The sequence below is a fragment of the Carassius carassius genome, chromosome 21 (genome assembly GCF_963082965.1).
Source record: "Carassius carassius chromosome 21, fCarCar2.1, whole genome shotgun sequence".
NCBI lineage: Eukaryota > Metazoa > Chordata > Actinopteri > Cypriniformes > Cyprinidae > Carassius > Carassius carassius.
This window is the reverse complement of record NC_081775.1, coordinates 27100478-27118062: the sequence shown is the minus strand read 5'-3', so window position 1 is coordinate 27118062 and position 17585 is coordinate 27100478. Positions and strand designations below refer to the sequence as shown.

Below are 17585 nucleotides of genomic sequence, written 5' to 3'. Positions count from 1 at the left end.
ATGTTGGCATCAGTAACAATGAAAAGTGTGATAGTAGTAGTTTTGTTGCTGTTGAATGCTCGGGTAGGTAGTATCCCTTTAAGTATATATATATAAAAAATATAAATGTTTTATGTTTGTATTCCTGTCATCTAAGTTCAGATATGAATCTACACATTGTTGATGCCAAGCTTTTTACCACAGGAGAAGTTAAACTGAGTTTGAATCTGAATGGACAGCGTGATGTATGTGCTGGTGTGGTGGAGTTCTCAACACCCAGCGGCATCATTGGGGTCTGTAAGGATAACTGGGGTAAGTGGACAAAAACAAGACGTTTATTTTATTTGCTGTTTTTTCTTTATTGACCAAATTATGAGAGAGAATGTCTAAATGTAATTATATTACAAAACAACAACAACAAAAAACTAAGTAATGTCAAAGCAAATAACAGCACTTTTCAGAGCCATCTTTGCAATGACTTTTAATCAACTGGTCGTTTAGTGGATTGATGCAATTGAAGTAAATGAATTATAATTATTTAAGTATTTAAAAGTGAATCTTGACTTGTAGTGTCACACACACACGCACACACACACACATACACACACACATACACAGAGTAAGACAGACTACTATCCACAGAACACTAATTTTGATTTCATGTCATTTAATAATGGTTTCTTCTACACTTTTGATGTCATTTTTACATTTGTAAATTATTTTTTGACAGTAGATTATTTGAGAAAAGCTTTAGTATTCACAGTGATGCTGAAACTTTATGCATTAATTTTCTTTGTTGTTGTGTATATTTATTTAGCAAACAAGATATGTCAGGAGCTTGGTTGTGGAGATGTTCATTACATTCCCAAGCCTGGAATGTTCAAAGAACAACAGAGCGAACGAAATGTATTGCTTAATTGTGTTGGCAATGAGAAGTTCTCTTGGCAGTGTATGGAGTGGTCAGCCTGCCCGGAGCGAGCCAGTGTGATCTGCAGCAGTGAGTGTATACTATTATTAAACAGCTCTATGGAGTATGTTGTTCTGATTGGGGTAAATGAAATGGTGCTGAAACCGCTCCTGGGTGATACAATACTTCTCAGTATTTCCATGTTTGGTGTGAGAGGTAAAATGCACATTTACACAGAAATACTTGTATTACACAGATCACACGAGGTTCAGTCTACGAGATGGCAGCAATGCTTGCTCTGGGTTGGTGCAAGAGAAAACTGTGAAACAAAAATCATGGAATCCTGTTCAGTCAGCAAATGTGAAGCCTGAAGTCATCTGTCCGCAACTGAACTGTGGTTCTACTGGAAACTTTACAAAAGGAACTGACATACTGACCTGCTCAGGTGATGCTGAGTTTCTTGCTTTAAATAATATTACATCAGTAAATATAAGTAATTATTATTAAAAGATTTCATATGTTAATAATAACTAGGTTATCTCTATCTCAAGTTAAATGAATATGTTTTAATGTGTGTTGAAATTTAGCATTATTATTATTATTATTATTATTATTACAGTATTATTATTACATTGTGTGTTGAAATCACAAGTTCAAAGTTAAACTAATGTGAAAATAATTCCTGGAGTATCTATATTTATTTTATATATTTATTATATTTATGTACATGTATTGTGGTATAGAACATAAATTGATTATTAAACAAACCTTATTTAAAAATATAATTTTTTTTAATAATGCATCACATGACCAAAATCAAGTGCTTTTTATGCGTAGATATACAATACAGACAACTTCATTTGAAAATGATGTTTAATAGTAATAATAATGACATTTATTTTTACAATTTATTTATTTAATAAAAAAGACATCCTTCTGTCACAGAATATTTGCAGAATTCTTTTTTTGTTTTTTGTTTTTTACGTCTAGTTTAACATATTTATTCTTATCTTATAAAACTTTAATTATAACTACACATTTTTTAATACAATGTATTAGATTTTTTTTTTCCTTTTTTATAAGGCATTGTAACAATTACATTTGCTGTGTTCACAGACCGCGTGAAACTCCACAATTTCACAGCAGAGTGTTTTGGAGATGTTTCCATTGATGTGAATGGTAGTAACTATGAAGTGTGCTACAGTGATCAGGATTTAATTCAGTCCCGTAAAAAGATGGGGGCGGTGGTCTGTCGAGAGCTTGGCTGTGGTGAGATAGTGCTCGTGGAACAGGGCTCCAAAACTTCTAATGGTTTTCTGAGTAATGTTGTTTGTCAGGGCGATGAACGGTCACTGTGGCATTGTCTGGCAATTCATGAGAAAAAAACATGCACGGGAACCAAAGTTATATGTTCAGGTAACTAAGACGGCTTTGCAGGTAATTATAGTGAACTCAGAATCTAGGACAACCAGAATCACCCATAACTGATAAACTCTATGTCATATCAATCTTTTTTTTTTTTTTTTACTATAAACGGCAGGCAGCTTGGATGTGCGTTTGAGTGACGGTCTGGGTCGCTGTTCTGGACGTGTAGAGGTGAAATGGGAAGGCTCATGGAGGCCCATTATCTCTGAAAGGAACACTATGAATTCAGACATGGTGTGTCAACATCTAAACTGTGGTGCATCCTCAAAAATAAATAGACAACTTTTCACTGAAGGGGAAAAGACACTGCAATGGCTGTGGGATGTCCGGTGTGGAATCTCTTCAGCAAAGCTCCATGAGTGTTTCGAGAATACTGGCTTGAGGACACCACTTCAATCCGAGAAAAATATAGAAATCATTTGCCAAAGTAAGACAATATAATACACACCAGTCATACTGCTCAAAAGTTTGGAATACTAAAAATTTCATTATGTTTTTTTTTTAAAGAAGTCTCTTATTGAGGTTACATTTATTTGATAAAGTAAATAAGTGTTTTCTATTTGAATATGTAATTTATTTCTATAGTGGCATAGCTGAAATTTCAACATCATTACTCCGGTCTTCAGTGTCACGTGATCCTTCAGAGATCATTCTAATAAGATGATTTTCTCCTCAAGAAACATTTCTTCTTCTTCTTCTTCTTCTTCTTCTTCTTCTTGATATTAATCTTAAAAACATTTGTGCTGTTTTTTTTAAATAATAAAAAAATAAAAAATTAAAGGAATAAATTACATTTTAAAATATATTCAAGTAGGAAAGCTATTTTAAATTGCAATAACAAATATTTCACAATATTATTGTTGTACTGTATTTTATAATAAACACATCTTTGAGCATAATAAACTTATTTCTAAAACATCTTAATTGTTCCAAAAGTTTAACCTGTAATGTAATATAATACCAATCATGTTTGGATGTTTAGTTATGTTTGATGTTAAGCTTTTTTTTTTTTTACATAATTTTTAACATGCTTTCCATGATTCCAGTAGTTTTTAGTTTTGCTTATTTAGTAAAAAGTCTAAGGTGTTACTCTGATTATATTGCCTGTGCAACATGCAGTAACCACAAATCCATTTTATTTGTTCTCAGAGGAAGAACTGAAGTTCTTTGAAGGCGATTCTCCATGCAAGGGAAAAGTGCTCATCAAGCAATTTGATGGTAAGACTGTCTGGCTGTCTGCAAAACCAGAGGAAGAGAATAAGAAAAAAGCCAATGACACATGCAAAGCAATGCAGTGTGGAACTCTGCTCTCCTTTGAACCGGAGCAAAACACCAAAGATGCCAAAGTCACATGTTCAGGTACAGTACATGTGTCACCAGAATTGCCTTATTGTTTTTAACTTACTCTTATAAAAGTATAATTTTTTTTTAGGTTTAATTATTTTAAATGATATAAACTAAATAACATGATTTTTGGAAATTTTGTGCCAACTTAATTTAATTACTCTACCTAATATATTTATACTTGAATTTTGCATAATTAATTTGTATTAAAACCACATAAATCAATTTTGTTGACATAACTAACTGGGTAGTGGATCTTTAGTTCCCAGAATGCTTAGCAAGGGACTGCATTAGAAGAGTAAATGTTTAATATTCAGTAATGTTGGACATTTAGAGGAGTTTCTGTAATGATTTTGAATTTTGTTGTTATCATTGTGTGAAAGAGTGTTGTCTGTGCTTAGGCTGTGGGCACTCATTGAGTAATTGCAATTGCAAAGTCAGTACTTTTCTAATTTGTATATATGCATTGTGCATCATGATAAATGCAATAGATTGTTTAAACATAAGAAAATTAAATAAACCTCATTAAATTAATATACCAGTATATAAAAAATTTGGTCCCATATAAAAATTTAGTTTTACAAACCTAAACCACTTAAATTGTGTTCTAAAAACTAAATAGATTAATTTTAAATGAATTGAATTAAATTGTGTGTATAAACGTTCTTCAATGGCATTGAGGGTAGTGAATTATTTTTTGTTTGTTTTTTAATTTTTTGAGTAGTATATAACCCCAATTTCCTGAAAACGTATTATCTTCTGCTAAGATGCATGTAGTTTTATTTTTCTAGAAGGCCAAAAGTTACATAGTGTAGCTTTAACAGTTCTGTGTGTAAAATGCTTGTATTCTTACTGATGTCACATGTAGGGTCAAAGACAGAGGAGCCTCGAGTGGCACTTCAAAACTCGTTTGGAGAAAAATGCTGGGGAATGGTGAAGGTCTGTGGAGATGGCAAGTGTGGAGGGGTTTGCAGCAACACTTGGAGAACAGATGAAGACTCCAAAATGATCTGTGGGAACCTGGGCTGTGGAAATCCAATTCAAGCCCAGTTACCACTTCAGATAAATAATCTACCTGCCACTTACAGTAGTGTGTACTGCTCAGAAAATGTACAAAATATGACCATGTGCAATTTTATTCCAAACAAAAACCCCACCTGCAAATCCCTAGCCCACGTGATATGCAGAGGTAATGTAAACAGTCGCTTCATTCAAGACCAAAACTTCACGTTAACTCCTGCTTTATTTATCAGAACTTTGGGCTTGTCACAGTCAAAATTGTTCAGGCTTAGAATGTGTTCTGTTCCATGTTTTACACATACTTTAGTTTGGGTTTGAATTAAAGGTCCCCTGAAGTGCCTTGAAACACACAGCATAACTGTATGTGGTGACATAATTTCAACTGAAACAGGAAGAGAGGGCAGGACATATAGAGCAGCCCCGCCCCTTTTTAAAATAGCCAATAGCTTTGGTTTATATCTGCAAAAATCTTGACTCTGCTTTATATATGACGACTAATAGATTACCCCCTAGATTCAATATGAAACTCTTAGTAAAACAAAATAGTGTTCATAATAATGCTGAGGCTGTATAGTTGTAAAGGTTTGTTATATATGCAGACTTGCGGATATGATCCGCTCCGAGCGATCACGTCTCTGGATCGGAGCCAAAGTCCAGATCAGACTGTGTGTGCTACCGCGGTTTGCATGAAATAATGTGAAACCAGACCTCATTTGCCCCAATCGAAAGAATATTTACACTGTTTAAATCGTTCTCTATTACCTACATTGTGCACTAGGAGCCATTCACTGTACTGGAAATACTACACTGTGAACAAGTGACCGATTTCAGCCGGTGCTTCACAGTCTATCTGTAGTGCAGGGGCGGGCGCTTCGGATTCTAGAGAGCATTTGATTGATCAGAAGTACAATGTGACGTCAAAAAAGTCGTTGAGCCGTTTTGGCGGAAATGACGAACTGCAAACTTTGAATGCTTATATCCTTAGGATAGTGTTATTATTTGCATATTTAAAATTTTACATTATTGATTTAACAAATTACAGCACATTGTGAACATGTAGAGAAGAGTGGGGGAAACCAAGGACTGTGCAATTCCTTTCTGTGGAACAAAAAATTTAATGTGTTCAGAAAAGTGTTCATCATTTTAGTGACCATGCTATCAATTATAAACAAAGTATGAAAAATATAGAGAGTTTTCATATGTTATTATAGATTTTTAACAAAAAATTAATTTTGTACCAAGAGGCTGTTTTACCACATCTATGGGGCAAAAGGCCCCCCATATCTGACAAAGCAATTTGCTATAAACAATTACAGCAAAATCAGACAGTTTTTGCTTAAATAATCAATAATAATGAATTACAAAATTAAAGAAACTATTTGAAACTATTTTGTTAGCTGATGCTAACTGGCTAGATAACTAGCTACCAGAGGCAAAACTTGAGGTCATTTTTTAATATAAAATGCAAATATTTTAAATCAACCAGCTAGTTAGAATACATCTGATGGAAAAATAAAGGATTTGATGTTCAGAACAGAATAAATACAGTAATTGCTCATTGCCAACTGGGGGCCTTTTACTCCACAGACTATGATTTGTTTTTAAATGATGTAATTCTGAAAATATAATTATATTTTTAAGAAATAACACGTACTCTCTATGAAACTAAACTGTGTGTGAAAGTTTTTCGACAGTACAGAGCACATTAATATTTCATATGTCAACTGTTGTTTAGTTTAAGACTGCTTGTCAAAAGATGCTCTTTACCCTTTCTACAGAATTATAAGTGTGACATATTGTCAAACCCAAGACTAAAATGGGAATAGTTCCAACAAAAATTAAAATTTGCTGAAAATGTACTCACCCTCAGGCCCTCAAAGATGTAGATGAGTTTGTTTCTTCATAAAAATCACTTGCTCACCATTGGATCCTCTGCAGAGAATGGGTGCCGTCAGAATGAGAACTGATAAAAACAACTGATAAAAACATCACAATAATCCATAGCACCCATTCACCCATTCATGCAGAGGATCCATTGGTGATGTAATACAACATTTCTTCAAAATGTCTTTTTACTTCAGTTTGCAAATTGCAAAAGTATGCCAAATACTGTATTAAAAAGATTTTTTTATCACCAGGGTACGATCACATCTCTCCCATTTTGGCCTCTTTGAGTTGGTTACCCATTCAAGCCAGAGTTGATTTTAAACTTTTAATTTTTGCTAAATGGATTAGCTCCATAATATTTATCTGAGCTCCTTCAGGTCTATAAGCCACTTAGATGTTTAAGGTCTGCAGACAAAGGGGCTTTGCTTGTTCCGAGGACGAAATTTAAGAAATTGGGGTGAAAGGGCCTTTGCTGTAGCTACCCCTAAATTATGGAACAACCTACCACTTAATCTCAGATCTGCTCCTACATTAGGCATATTTAAAAGTCGCTTAAAAATCCACTTCCTCTCTATAGCCTTTGCGAGTGTAGAAGGTTGAGTCTTATTGCTTTTGTGGTTTTGTGTTGTTGTTTTATAATGTGATTTTTCCCTTACCAAAATGTTTTATTAATGTCTGTATAGCACTTTGGTGCAACTCCTTGTTGTTTGAATATTGCTTTAGAAAAAAAAGAAATTAAATTAAACATTTATTTGACACACTCTTCACAGACAGCATCAAAGCTAGACTGGATGATCCAAGAGACAAATGCGCTGGAAAAGCGTCACTGTTTTACACTGGGAAGTGGACACCCATCTGTAAAGACAGTCTTGATACAAATCTTAAAAATTTAATCTGCAAGGAACTATTTTGTGGCAAGAGCATAAATGACCAACATGATTGGATTTCACAAGAAGAATCTAAATCTACAGGACTATCAAGAATTAAATGTCTGGATAATGCCAACTCTGTTTCCAAATGTGACCTCAAAGAGGTTTCAGAGAAAGAATGTATCGTTGGCTATCTGAAATGCACAGGTACTCACTGTTTTTTTTGTATCCCTTTGAAAACAAAAGGTACGAACACTTTAGCCAAAGTTAGTTAGCATGTTGTCATAACAGATGCATATGAACAAGGTGACTAGATGTCTATCTGAATGTGATAATAATCATAACAGCCCATGACTTGAGTAACAACCTGAAGTAATCATAAGTCAAATGTGCTTTGCCTTTGGGTTTTCATGATTAGCACATGAAGAACCAATTATTTTAGAGATAAATTATGTAATAATGTCATCTTTGCCAAGAAGGTTGGTTAGGTTCTCCATTGCAGTCAGACAAGTCACCTATATATAATTAAACTTTTTTTTAAAGTAGTTGTCAGATGCGTAGGGGAATTTTTACCACATTCTCTAGATGAAGTGTGTAGTTTCTGCAAGTCCTCTTACCTTTGACCTCTGCTCCTGCACATGTGATACAAGGTTTTTGATATTTCTGCTCTTTATGTAACAGAATGGAAACGATTGCTCCTCTATAATAAGGAAGGCGAATGCAGTGGTCCAGTATATGCTCTGCGTGATAGGAAAACACCCACTCCAGTCAGCACAAGTGGATGGGGCAGAGAGGAAGGACAAAAGCTGTGCGAGTATCTACAGTGTGGAAATTTCATATCAAGCATCCCTAAAGACACAAACACAAACGAGTGGTGGAACAAGACCTATAAATGCTCAGGGAAGAAGAATATTTGGGAATGCGAGAGCAATGATCAGCCCGCTCAGAATCAACAGCAGTTAAACATCCAGTGTGACCGTAGGAATGATCTCTTTCTTCCTTTTGTTAGCATCCCTAACACTTTTTTTTATTATTTCAGTCAGTTGCCAAGACAATATTTATTATTCTCATTGTTTAACTTGTACTCTATTAAACCATAAATTTTTGTAAAAATGCACCTCAGGGCAACTAAAATCCCACATACACATATAGTTTAATAACAAGTTGAGTAGTGGAGTAAATAGTGGAGAAACACTTATTTATTTGTTGCAAATTAATTATACATTTATATGGAGACATATCAAGAAGCTTTACTAGTTTTTGGAACTAATATAATAAAACAATAAATAATTAAATAAAAAATCATATAAATAAATATTTTTATTTAATAAATTAACTCTAAATTAACTTATTATTTTTACAGAAACATTAATAGAAAAACACGTCTTTTCCCAGAATGTTAAAATTGACCCTAACAACATGGCAGCATTTTAATCATTTATTTTAATATCCTTGGTTGCAGTTCAGTCATTCTCTTATAATATCCTGAAGTGAAACAAACAGGAGTCAGTTCTTAAATGATGAATTTTTCTCAACCCTGCACAAAGAGTAATACTTGACTCACATTACAGAAATATCTGATTGTCTGATTTCACTCCTCTCCAGGTAAACCTCCAAAAATGATGCTCTCAGACAACTGCACAGGCGAGGTGCTCATAGATAAAGAGCATGTTTGTGCTTCCCGGTGGGATGCTGGGATGTCCAACAAGTTATGTGACAGCCTCAATTGTGGTAAGGCACTCTACAGCTGGACCACAGAGTCCAGAGAAAAAAATACCTGGCATTTCAGCTGCACAGGCATAGAGACATCGGTGTGGCAGTGTGGCTCTAGAAAAGACAGCTGTAAGAACATCCTCTCTGTGGCCTGCAAAGGTGAGTCATACATGTATTTCTGGACTGTAATTAAGACTGTTACTGTAGTTAAATAATGAATAGATGTTGAAATTTTAAACATTTCATAAGTTTTTGTGGATGTTAGTCCATTTCATGTTTGCTCATATGCATGTGTCCTCCTAGTTCATGTTCGCAGATAGATGCACTTTGTGAAATATTAAAAAGATTAGTCATATTAGTCATATATCACATTAGTCATAAGCTGTGCTTTACTTTCAGTGACCGAAGTTATATTTGTATTGCAGATAGTGTTGAATTCAGCTCTACTGAGAAGTGTGGTGGGAAGCTTGTGATCAAGTATCAAGGGCGATGGGAATATGTCTGTGGAAAACTGACCACGAATGATAACAAGAAGTTTTGTGATGTGCTTAAGTGCAACGATAGTCGAGAATTGCTGGAAGAACAGATAATAGAAAAAGAAATAAAGGTGAAAATTGATTGCCCAGAAACCCATTACAACATTTTTCAGTGCATGCACCATCTTAAAAACGATAAATGCACTCATGGACCTGCTGAAATCAATTGTGGTAAGGTATAAAAAAAACACAGATGCCATACACTTTAATATAAGAAAATCATTTTTTATTGTTCTGGGAATTGTTTTGCTGCTGCTTGCCTTCTTGCATGAAGTTAAGTAGCTGTGAGTTTACTTTAATAAAGATCCATGAACATTCTAACCTGTGAAACTGTTTCATTAAAACTGCAGGAATTACTCCAAATACTGAAGGTTATACTACAAAAACTGCAGGTTATACTCCCCAAACTGCAGGTTATACTCCAAAAGGAGGTAATTCTTCAGTGGGTCTGATATTGGGTCTGTTAGGAGCTGTGCTGGGGTTGCTGATTTTGTTTTTAATGTGGAGAAATCGGAAACGACTACTTTTAGCCTGTGAGTATCACTTGGACCATGCAGAAAGACATTGTTCTGATTTACAAATAAACATTATTTTTTCATAATGAAGTTACACAGCGATATTTGAAGGGTCTTCGTGTTTTTAACCTGTTGGTGGCAGTGTTTCCCACTCCTTGTCTCACTACACACACTACACATCAAATAATAACCGGTAGAATTAATAGAAGCGTAATTTTCTACTGTTTCTGTTTTTGCAGTAAGATATTACAGAAGTAAAAATGGCAAAGACGTCAACCCGGATGTGAATGAAATGGATAAGATGGATACAGAGGACAAAGGTATACTGTACAATTTAATTATTATTACTTTGAACATTGTAAATATCAAGACATAAGCAAATGCTTTCCTTAATTTCAAAATGTTATTATTATTATTTATGTGTCAGGCAGGCGTATATATATATATATATATATATATATATATATATATATATATATATATATATATATATACACATATAATTTTTGTATTTTTTTTTTTTTTTTTTAGGTTTTTCTGAAGAAAAGGCATTGTTTTTAGATAATGATGACTACCAGGATGTGGATTCTCTCATGGACAAGTCAGGTGAGATATTCAAATATTAGTCTTATAACAGCAGGTAATTTTTAATTGTCAGTTTCTTTCATTTCAACACAATGTATGTCAGTCAATCCATCTATTACTTAATCTGTTGAGTTTAGTTTTGTTGACTGACTGCCTGCACATTTATCCATCCAAATAAATAAACTAATACTATACAAAGTAAAAGTAAACCATAAAATAATTCTGTTAATCTCGACAAATTTTAATCAACAAAAACGGATGATTTTTATTTATTTATTTATTTATTTATTTATTTATTTATTGTTTTTTTATTTTATGTTTGATAAACTAAAATATCATGTAAAATAAGTATGTGATTTTTACAACCAAAGATTCATATATAAATAAAGATAAATAAAATCATATATATATATATATATATATATATATATATATATATATATATATATATATATATATATATATATATATTCATGAAAGAATAAATCATGTTTGGTGCAGGAGAGGAGGATGAAGATGACAGAAAGAGGGATTCTTCTGGGACAGAATATGATGACATTGAGGGACAAGCCAAAGAAATCTCTCCTTCTCAAACCCACCATGATGAAGACCTCGACATACCTCTCCTTCCCAAGAGACCCGAGAACATTCTTGGTACATCACTCAAATTTACACCTCACTGTATGTGTGTGTGTGTGTGTGTGCCTTTATGGAAATGGTGCTGACCTTTTCCTTTGTGGTATCATCAGATCAGGACACCTATGAAGTGGAGACAGAGAAACAGGAGGACTATGACGATGTCATATCTGTCGAGGCTACAGCCAATGAAAATGCAGGCATGACAGGCACACGAGCACATGTAGATGTAGACGTGGATGAAGGTGCAGATTCAGATTTAGAAGCTGGTCTATTTGCAAATGCTGATGCAGATTTGTTGACCACAGAAGTAGAAGTTCACGCTCAAGCAGAGTAATAAAGCAGCCACGAGACCAAATTGTTCTTTTAAGTTAATATTAATAAGAGATAAGATTGTATGTTCTCATAACAGTAGAATATTAAAGGGATAGTTCACCCAAAAATCTAAATTATGTCATTAATAACTCACCCTCATGTCGTTCCAAACCCGTGAGACCTCCGTTTATCTTTGGAACACTGTTTAAGGTATTTTAGATTTAGTCCGAGAGCTTTCTGTCCCTCCATTGAAACTGTGTGTACGGTATACTGTCCATGTCCAGAAAGGTAAGAAAAACATCATCAAAGTAGTCCATGTGACATCAGAGGGTCAGTTAGAATTTTTTGAAGCATCGAAAATACATTTTGGTCCAAAAATAGCAAAAACTATGACTTTATTCAGCATTGTCTTCTCTTCCGAGTCTGTTGTGAGAGAGTTCATAACAAAGCAGTTTGTGATATCCGGTTCACGAACGAATCATTCGATGTAACCGGATCTTTTTGAACCAGTTCACCAAATCGAACTGAATCGTTTTAAACGGTTCACGTCTCCAATAAGCATTAATCCACAAATGACTTAAGCTGTTAACTTTTTTAATGTGGCTGACACTCCCTCTGAGTTCAAACAAACCAATATCCCGGAGTAATTCATTTACTCAAACAGTACACTGACTGAACTGCTGTGAAGAGAGAACTGAAGATGAACACAGAGCTGAGCCATATAACGAACAAAAGACTGAGTCGTTCTCGAGTCAAGAACCGTTTCTGTCAGACGCATCCGATTCGTGAACCGAGGAGCTGATGATACTGCGCATGTGTGATTCAGTGTGAAGCAGACTGACACACAGAGCGTCTGAACTGAACTGGTTCTTTTGGTGATTGATTCTGAACTGATTCTGTGCTAATTTTATGAGCGCGGGTAAACCGAAGGCTTGAATCAAGGGCAATCATTGCCAATGACGCCATTAGGATGAGCGCAAAAGAACCGGTGAACCGTTTTCTTCAACCTTTTTATTGAATCGAACTGTCCGAAAGAAGTACTGGTGATCCGAAAACCAATGCAACCGGTTCTTGACTCGAGAACGACTCATTCTTTTGTTCGTTATCTGGCTCGGCTCGGCTCGGTGTTCATCTTCAGTTCTCTCTTCACAGCAGTTCAGTCAGAGTACTGTTTGAGTAAATGAAATACTCCGGGATATTGGTTTTTTGAACTCCGAGGGAGTGTCAGCCACATTAAAACAGCTTAAGTCATTTATGGATTAATGCGTATTGGAGACGCAAGCCGTTTCAAACAATTCAGTTCGATTTGGTGAACTGGTTCAAAAAGATCCGGTTACATTGAATGATTCGTTTGCGAACCGGATATTAAGGCTATTCGATTCCACAATTTTTGAATTCCAAGAATCGATTCCTCACTGTTGTTTTCGATTCTTTTCCAATTTTTTATTTATTTTTTTTTTTTTTATTTATTTAAAAAAAAAATGACGATACGAAAATGTTAGTTTTTTCAGCTTTGCCCATGAAATTAGCCAGCTCAGCAGGGACATGCGTTTGTCGCATGAATTAAATAAGACATGAAGTGTCTAAAATAAATGTGTACAGTTCAGCTGAATGATGAAGTTTACTTTGTATACTTTGCACAATATTAACAAACTGTACACTGAAACAAAATAACCAGAACATTTATGACTGATAGAGCTTATGGTTTATCTGTCAATCAGATTTGCTGAACTGTGCTTCTGAAACGGAAGGCTAATCCTAAAATTCAATTGATCAGTACTGACTCTTTTTATTTCTGTTTATTTTTGTGAATTTAAATGTGTGTAGCCTTTGTCGGATGTAGAGACTCCCATGGATAATTCCAACCTTTGAAATCGACTCTCGACTCCCAATGCCTCGGAATCGAGGAATCGATTATTGTTGGAATCGATTCCCAGCCCTACCGGATATCACTACACTGTTGTGTTTTGAACTCTCACAACAGACACGAAGAGAAGACAATGCTGAATAAAGTCATAGTTTTTGCTATTTTTGGACCAAAATGTATTTTCGATGCTTCAAAAAATTCTAACTGACCCTCTGATGTCACATGGACTACTTTGATGATGTTTTTCTTACCTTTCTGGACATGGACAGTATACCGTACACACAGTTTCAATGGAGGGACTGAGAGCTCTCGGACTAAATCTAAAATATCTTAAACTCTGTTCCGAAGATAAACTGAGGTCTCATTGGTTTGGAACGACATGAGTTATTAATGACATAATTTAGATTTTTTGGTTAACTATCCCTTTAAGAAGAAAATATGGATAAACCAATGCTGTTTAATGATGCCAACTCTCAAGATTTCTCTCAAGATGTATAAAAGAAGGGAGACATACACAAAACTGATTTGGAAAAATATTTAATTATTGTCACAAAAGTGTATGAACTGCAGAAAAGAGCAAATTTTTGTGCTGACAAACCAGTCAAACTTTTTTGTAATTCTTAAGGTTTTGATGTGTAGTTTTGATCTGTTTGCTTCTGCTTTGCTTGATTTGTTTTTCAGTCTGTTAAAGCTCATGAGCAGGCCCACATGAACTCAGCAGAAAACCTTGAAATTCAAACGTAATAATACAGTAGGTTATCGTTATCTTGTTCATTTGATATGGTAATATATTTTAAAAATGTACAAGATCAATGCTTATAAAATTTCCAAAGCCAGGTACAGTAACACTTTGCTATCACAAACAGGAGGCCAGAGTTCACTTGGTTCACCCCGCAGCTAAAATTTGCTGAATTTTTCCAACCCGAGTTTGGACACTACAGATTAAAAAAAATAAATAAAAAAAAGCATTATGTCACTTCACCAATGGATCCTCTGCTGTGAATGAATGCCATCAGAATCCACAAGTAATCCAACGACTCCATCATTTAATGTCTTCTGAAGTGACAAGATTTGTGTTTATAAGAAACAAATCCATCAAGACCTTTTTAACTTAATTTTTTTTTTTTTTATCTTTGCTTGATCTGATTCAAACAAGATGACTTTCACAGTGGAAATAATAAATATTATGGATAGAGGATTTGTATTTTAGCTGGAAGCAGCAGTTTGAAGTTAAAAACATCTTGATGGATATGTTTCCTGACTGGATTAATTGTGGGTCATTGTGATGTTTTTATCAGCTGTTTGGACTCTCATTCTGACGTCACCCATTCACTGCAGAGGAATTATTGGTGAGCAAATTATACTAAATTTCTCCAGATCTGTTCCCATGAAGAAACAAACTCATCTACTTCTTCGATGGCCTGAGAGTGAGTACATTTTTAGCAAATTTTAATTTTGGGGTGAACTATTCCTTTAATACACAATGTATATATGGACAGATAAATGTTCAGCTGTCCATTTAGTTTCCATTCATCTTCTGGATCAATAATTAGACAAATGTTAGCATGAAAAAAAAAATAGTTATGCAAAAAAATCAATTCTTCTGTAACCACTAGTTTCTTAAATGTTGCATAAAATAACTGAAAAAATGTTAAGATAATGCTCACCAAAAGTGAAAACCTACTCTAGGTGCTATTTTGGCACAAAAAAAAAAAAAAAAAAAAAACGTATATTTTACTAACCGTGGCCTACTCATGAGCAAGTGTATTCATTTTTTTAAAGAGATGTTACTTATTTTAAAAGGAATTATAGTTTTACACAATTTTACAATAAGAATCTTATTTTCTATTTTTGTATATACAGTATAAAGTATTAAGATAAAAACAAATGATAGATTGTTTAGAAATTGTGCAGAAATTTTGTTTGATCTGCCTTTTTTTGGCTTGGTTTGAATGATTTCATATTAAAGTAATTGATGGCTTTGACTCTTTTGTACACTATTATGACAGTTAAAGGTGCCCGTTTCATGTATCTCAGTAAATCTCAGAAGAGCTGGAGGTGAAACCGTGTCAGTGGAGTCATGCTCTGGTGCTGTGTGTTAAACTGTATTGTTCTATAACACCTATAGTTTGATTCACAGCTCAAGAGTTAGCTCTCCTTGCTTCATCAGGAATTCTCCTTCTAATTGCATGCATGTCTGATTACATTTTGCATTTACTCAAACATGGCCAGCTTTAAACACAGTAACAGCTGCCGTGTACTATAACTAGTAGTACTAGTGTTACTGTATTTTGGTGACGTCTTTCTGTGGCCGGGGAAGTTCACATGTCATCTGGTTTACTCTGGGGGACTCGTTTGTAAGTAGTTTGTGTAAACAGAACATGTTTTTTATTTTTTTATTTTTTAAGAGAACTAACCGTGTGTCTTTAGGGGCCAGAATCTTTGAATAGAACATACATTCCAAAATTCAAATGAGGATTATCCAATTTAACATTCACTACAGTTCCATGAAGAGCTTTTTAATCACCGTCTGTTTAAAAAGATTAAATGTGGCTGATTGTGCTGATTTTAACTAATGAATGTGATGCTGAACTGAACTGTTTCCCCATTTAAATCATGGGTGGACATTTTTGTCTTTTGTTTATATTGTTGTTTTGACCTTGTATAACTTATTCTAGCAGTTGGTTTGCTAAAGTGAGAGCTGGAATAACCTTCGCAAACATGCCTGTGGATTTCTGATATAAGAAGTTGTTGGCAGTGAGATTGTGATTTTCCATAACAGCAAAGATTTATTAGCAGTACTGCTGCATGAGCCGCTGGCAGGAACACAGAGCCCATCGGTTCCTCAGCCCTCAATTCATGGCATCTGCTCCTCAAAGCATTGTGGGATACTGGACAGAGTGAATTAATGGTATATGGTTACAAGTCATAATCGATTTAGATTTTTACACATTATATGACAAATTGTTATTTGCTGGAGCTCTTAAATGTGACAACAAATATTTAATAAGATGTCATATACTGTATAAAATTTGTATAAAATATAAAACTAAAAATAAAATAAAAACATAACAAATTTAACTAATGTAAACATTCATAAATACAGGAGAAATTGTTTCTGTAGTTTTAAACAAATTTCTATTTTGTTTTCTATTTAAATATATTTGAAAATGCAAAAATGAATTTTCAGCATCATTACTGCAGTCGTCAGTGTCACGTCATCCTTCAGAAATACTTCTAATATGCTGATCAAGAAACATTTATTATTATTATCAATGTTAAAAACAGTTGTGCTGCTTCATATGTTTGTAGAAACAGTGATTTTTTTCAGGACTGTGAGGAATAGAAACTTTAAAAGAACTTTAATTTAAAATTAAATATATTACAAAAGTCTTCACTGTCACTTTATCCTTGCTACATAACAGTTTTTTTTAAAAGAAAGAAACATGCTGACACCAAAATAGAAAAAAAAGTACTGACCCCAAACACATACACACATGCACAATATTTCAATTCAATGCACAATCCAGAAACATATTTCCAAAAAGATAGATAGAAGATTAAATCTAATCTAAAACGAAATCTGAGTGAGGTACTTTTTGATACATTTGCATAAAAACAATTTTAAAACTTAAAAATTTAGCTAGAGTATATGATTTACTTTCTGATGCATTTATGGGAAAAAATATAGACGTATAACAGAGTTGTGACTGGTTTTACTACGGCCACTGTGGTGTATTTTAGTGTCATCGTAAAATACATAAAAGTCAAGTTGTCGAGTCTGTCAACAAAGTCCCAAAGCTCAATGAGCATTTTCAACATATGTTGCATGACGTTTAGTTTAAAGCACTAAAATCAGATCTGATCTGAGAAATGAAATGATCTGAGTGGCATTTATTGAATATATCAGGCAATTAGAGCCTCATATTCATGCAGCACAGAGTGATGACTTCATTTCCATTCTAGCAGGTGTCAGAGTTCCAGGAA

General features: G+C 34.2%; 1 protein-coding gene across 1 annotated transcript; it reads left to right on the top strand.

The window, feature by feature from the left end:
• Nucleotides 1–1613: 1613 nt before the first annotated feature.
• Nucleotides 1614–12169, top strand: LOC132097301 (scavenger receptor cysteine-rich type 1 protein M130-like). The gene is made up of 14 exons (XM_059502930.1): nucleotides 1614–1623; nucleotides 2003–2302; nucleotides 2427–2738; nucleotides 3461–3675; nucleotides 4541–4844; nucleotides 7333–7638; nucleotides 8113–8409; nucleotides 9037–9303; nucleotides 9570–9851; nucleotides 10031–10111; nucleotides 10435–10515; nucleotides 10712–10801; nucleotides 11282–11434; nucleotides 11530–12169. The coding sequence occupies exons 1-14, from the start codon at nucleotides 1614–1616 to the stop codon at nucleotides 11751–11753; spliced, it is 2922 nt and encodes a 973-aa protein (XP_059358913.1). The 3' UTR covers nucleotides 11754–12169.
• The last annotated feature ends 5416 nt before the right edge of the window (nucleotides 12170–17585 follow it).

Excerpts from the sequence above, each read along its gene's own strand:
- LOC132097301 (XM_059502930.1), top strand. Across the intron at positions 9,852-10,030 it reads ACCTGCTGAAATCAATTGTG|GAATTACTCCAAATACTGAA; the intron begins GTAAGGTATAAA and ends TTAAAACTGCAG. Across the intron at positions 10,802-11,281 it reads TTCTCTCATGGACAAGTCAG|GAGAGGAGGATGAAGATGAC; the intron begins GTGAGATATTCA and ends TGTTTGGTGCAG.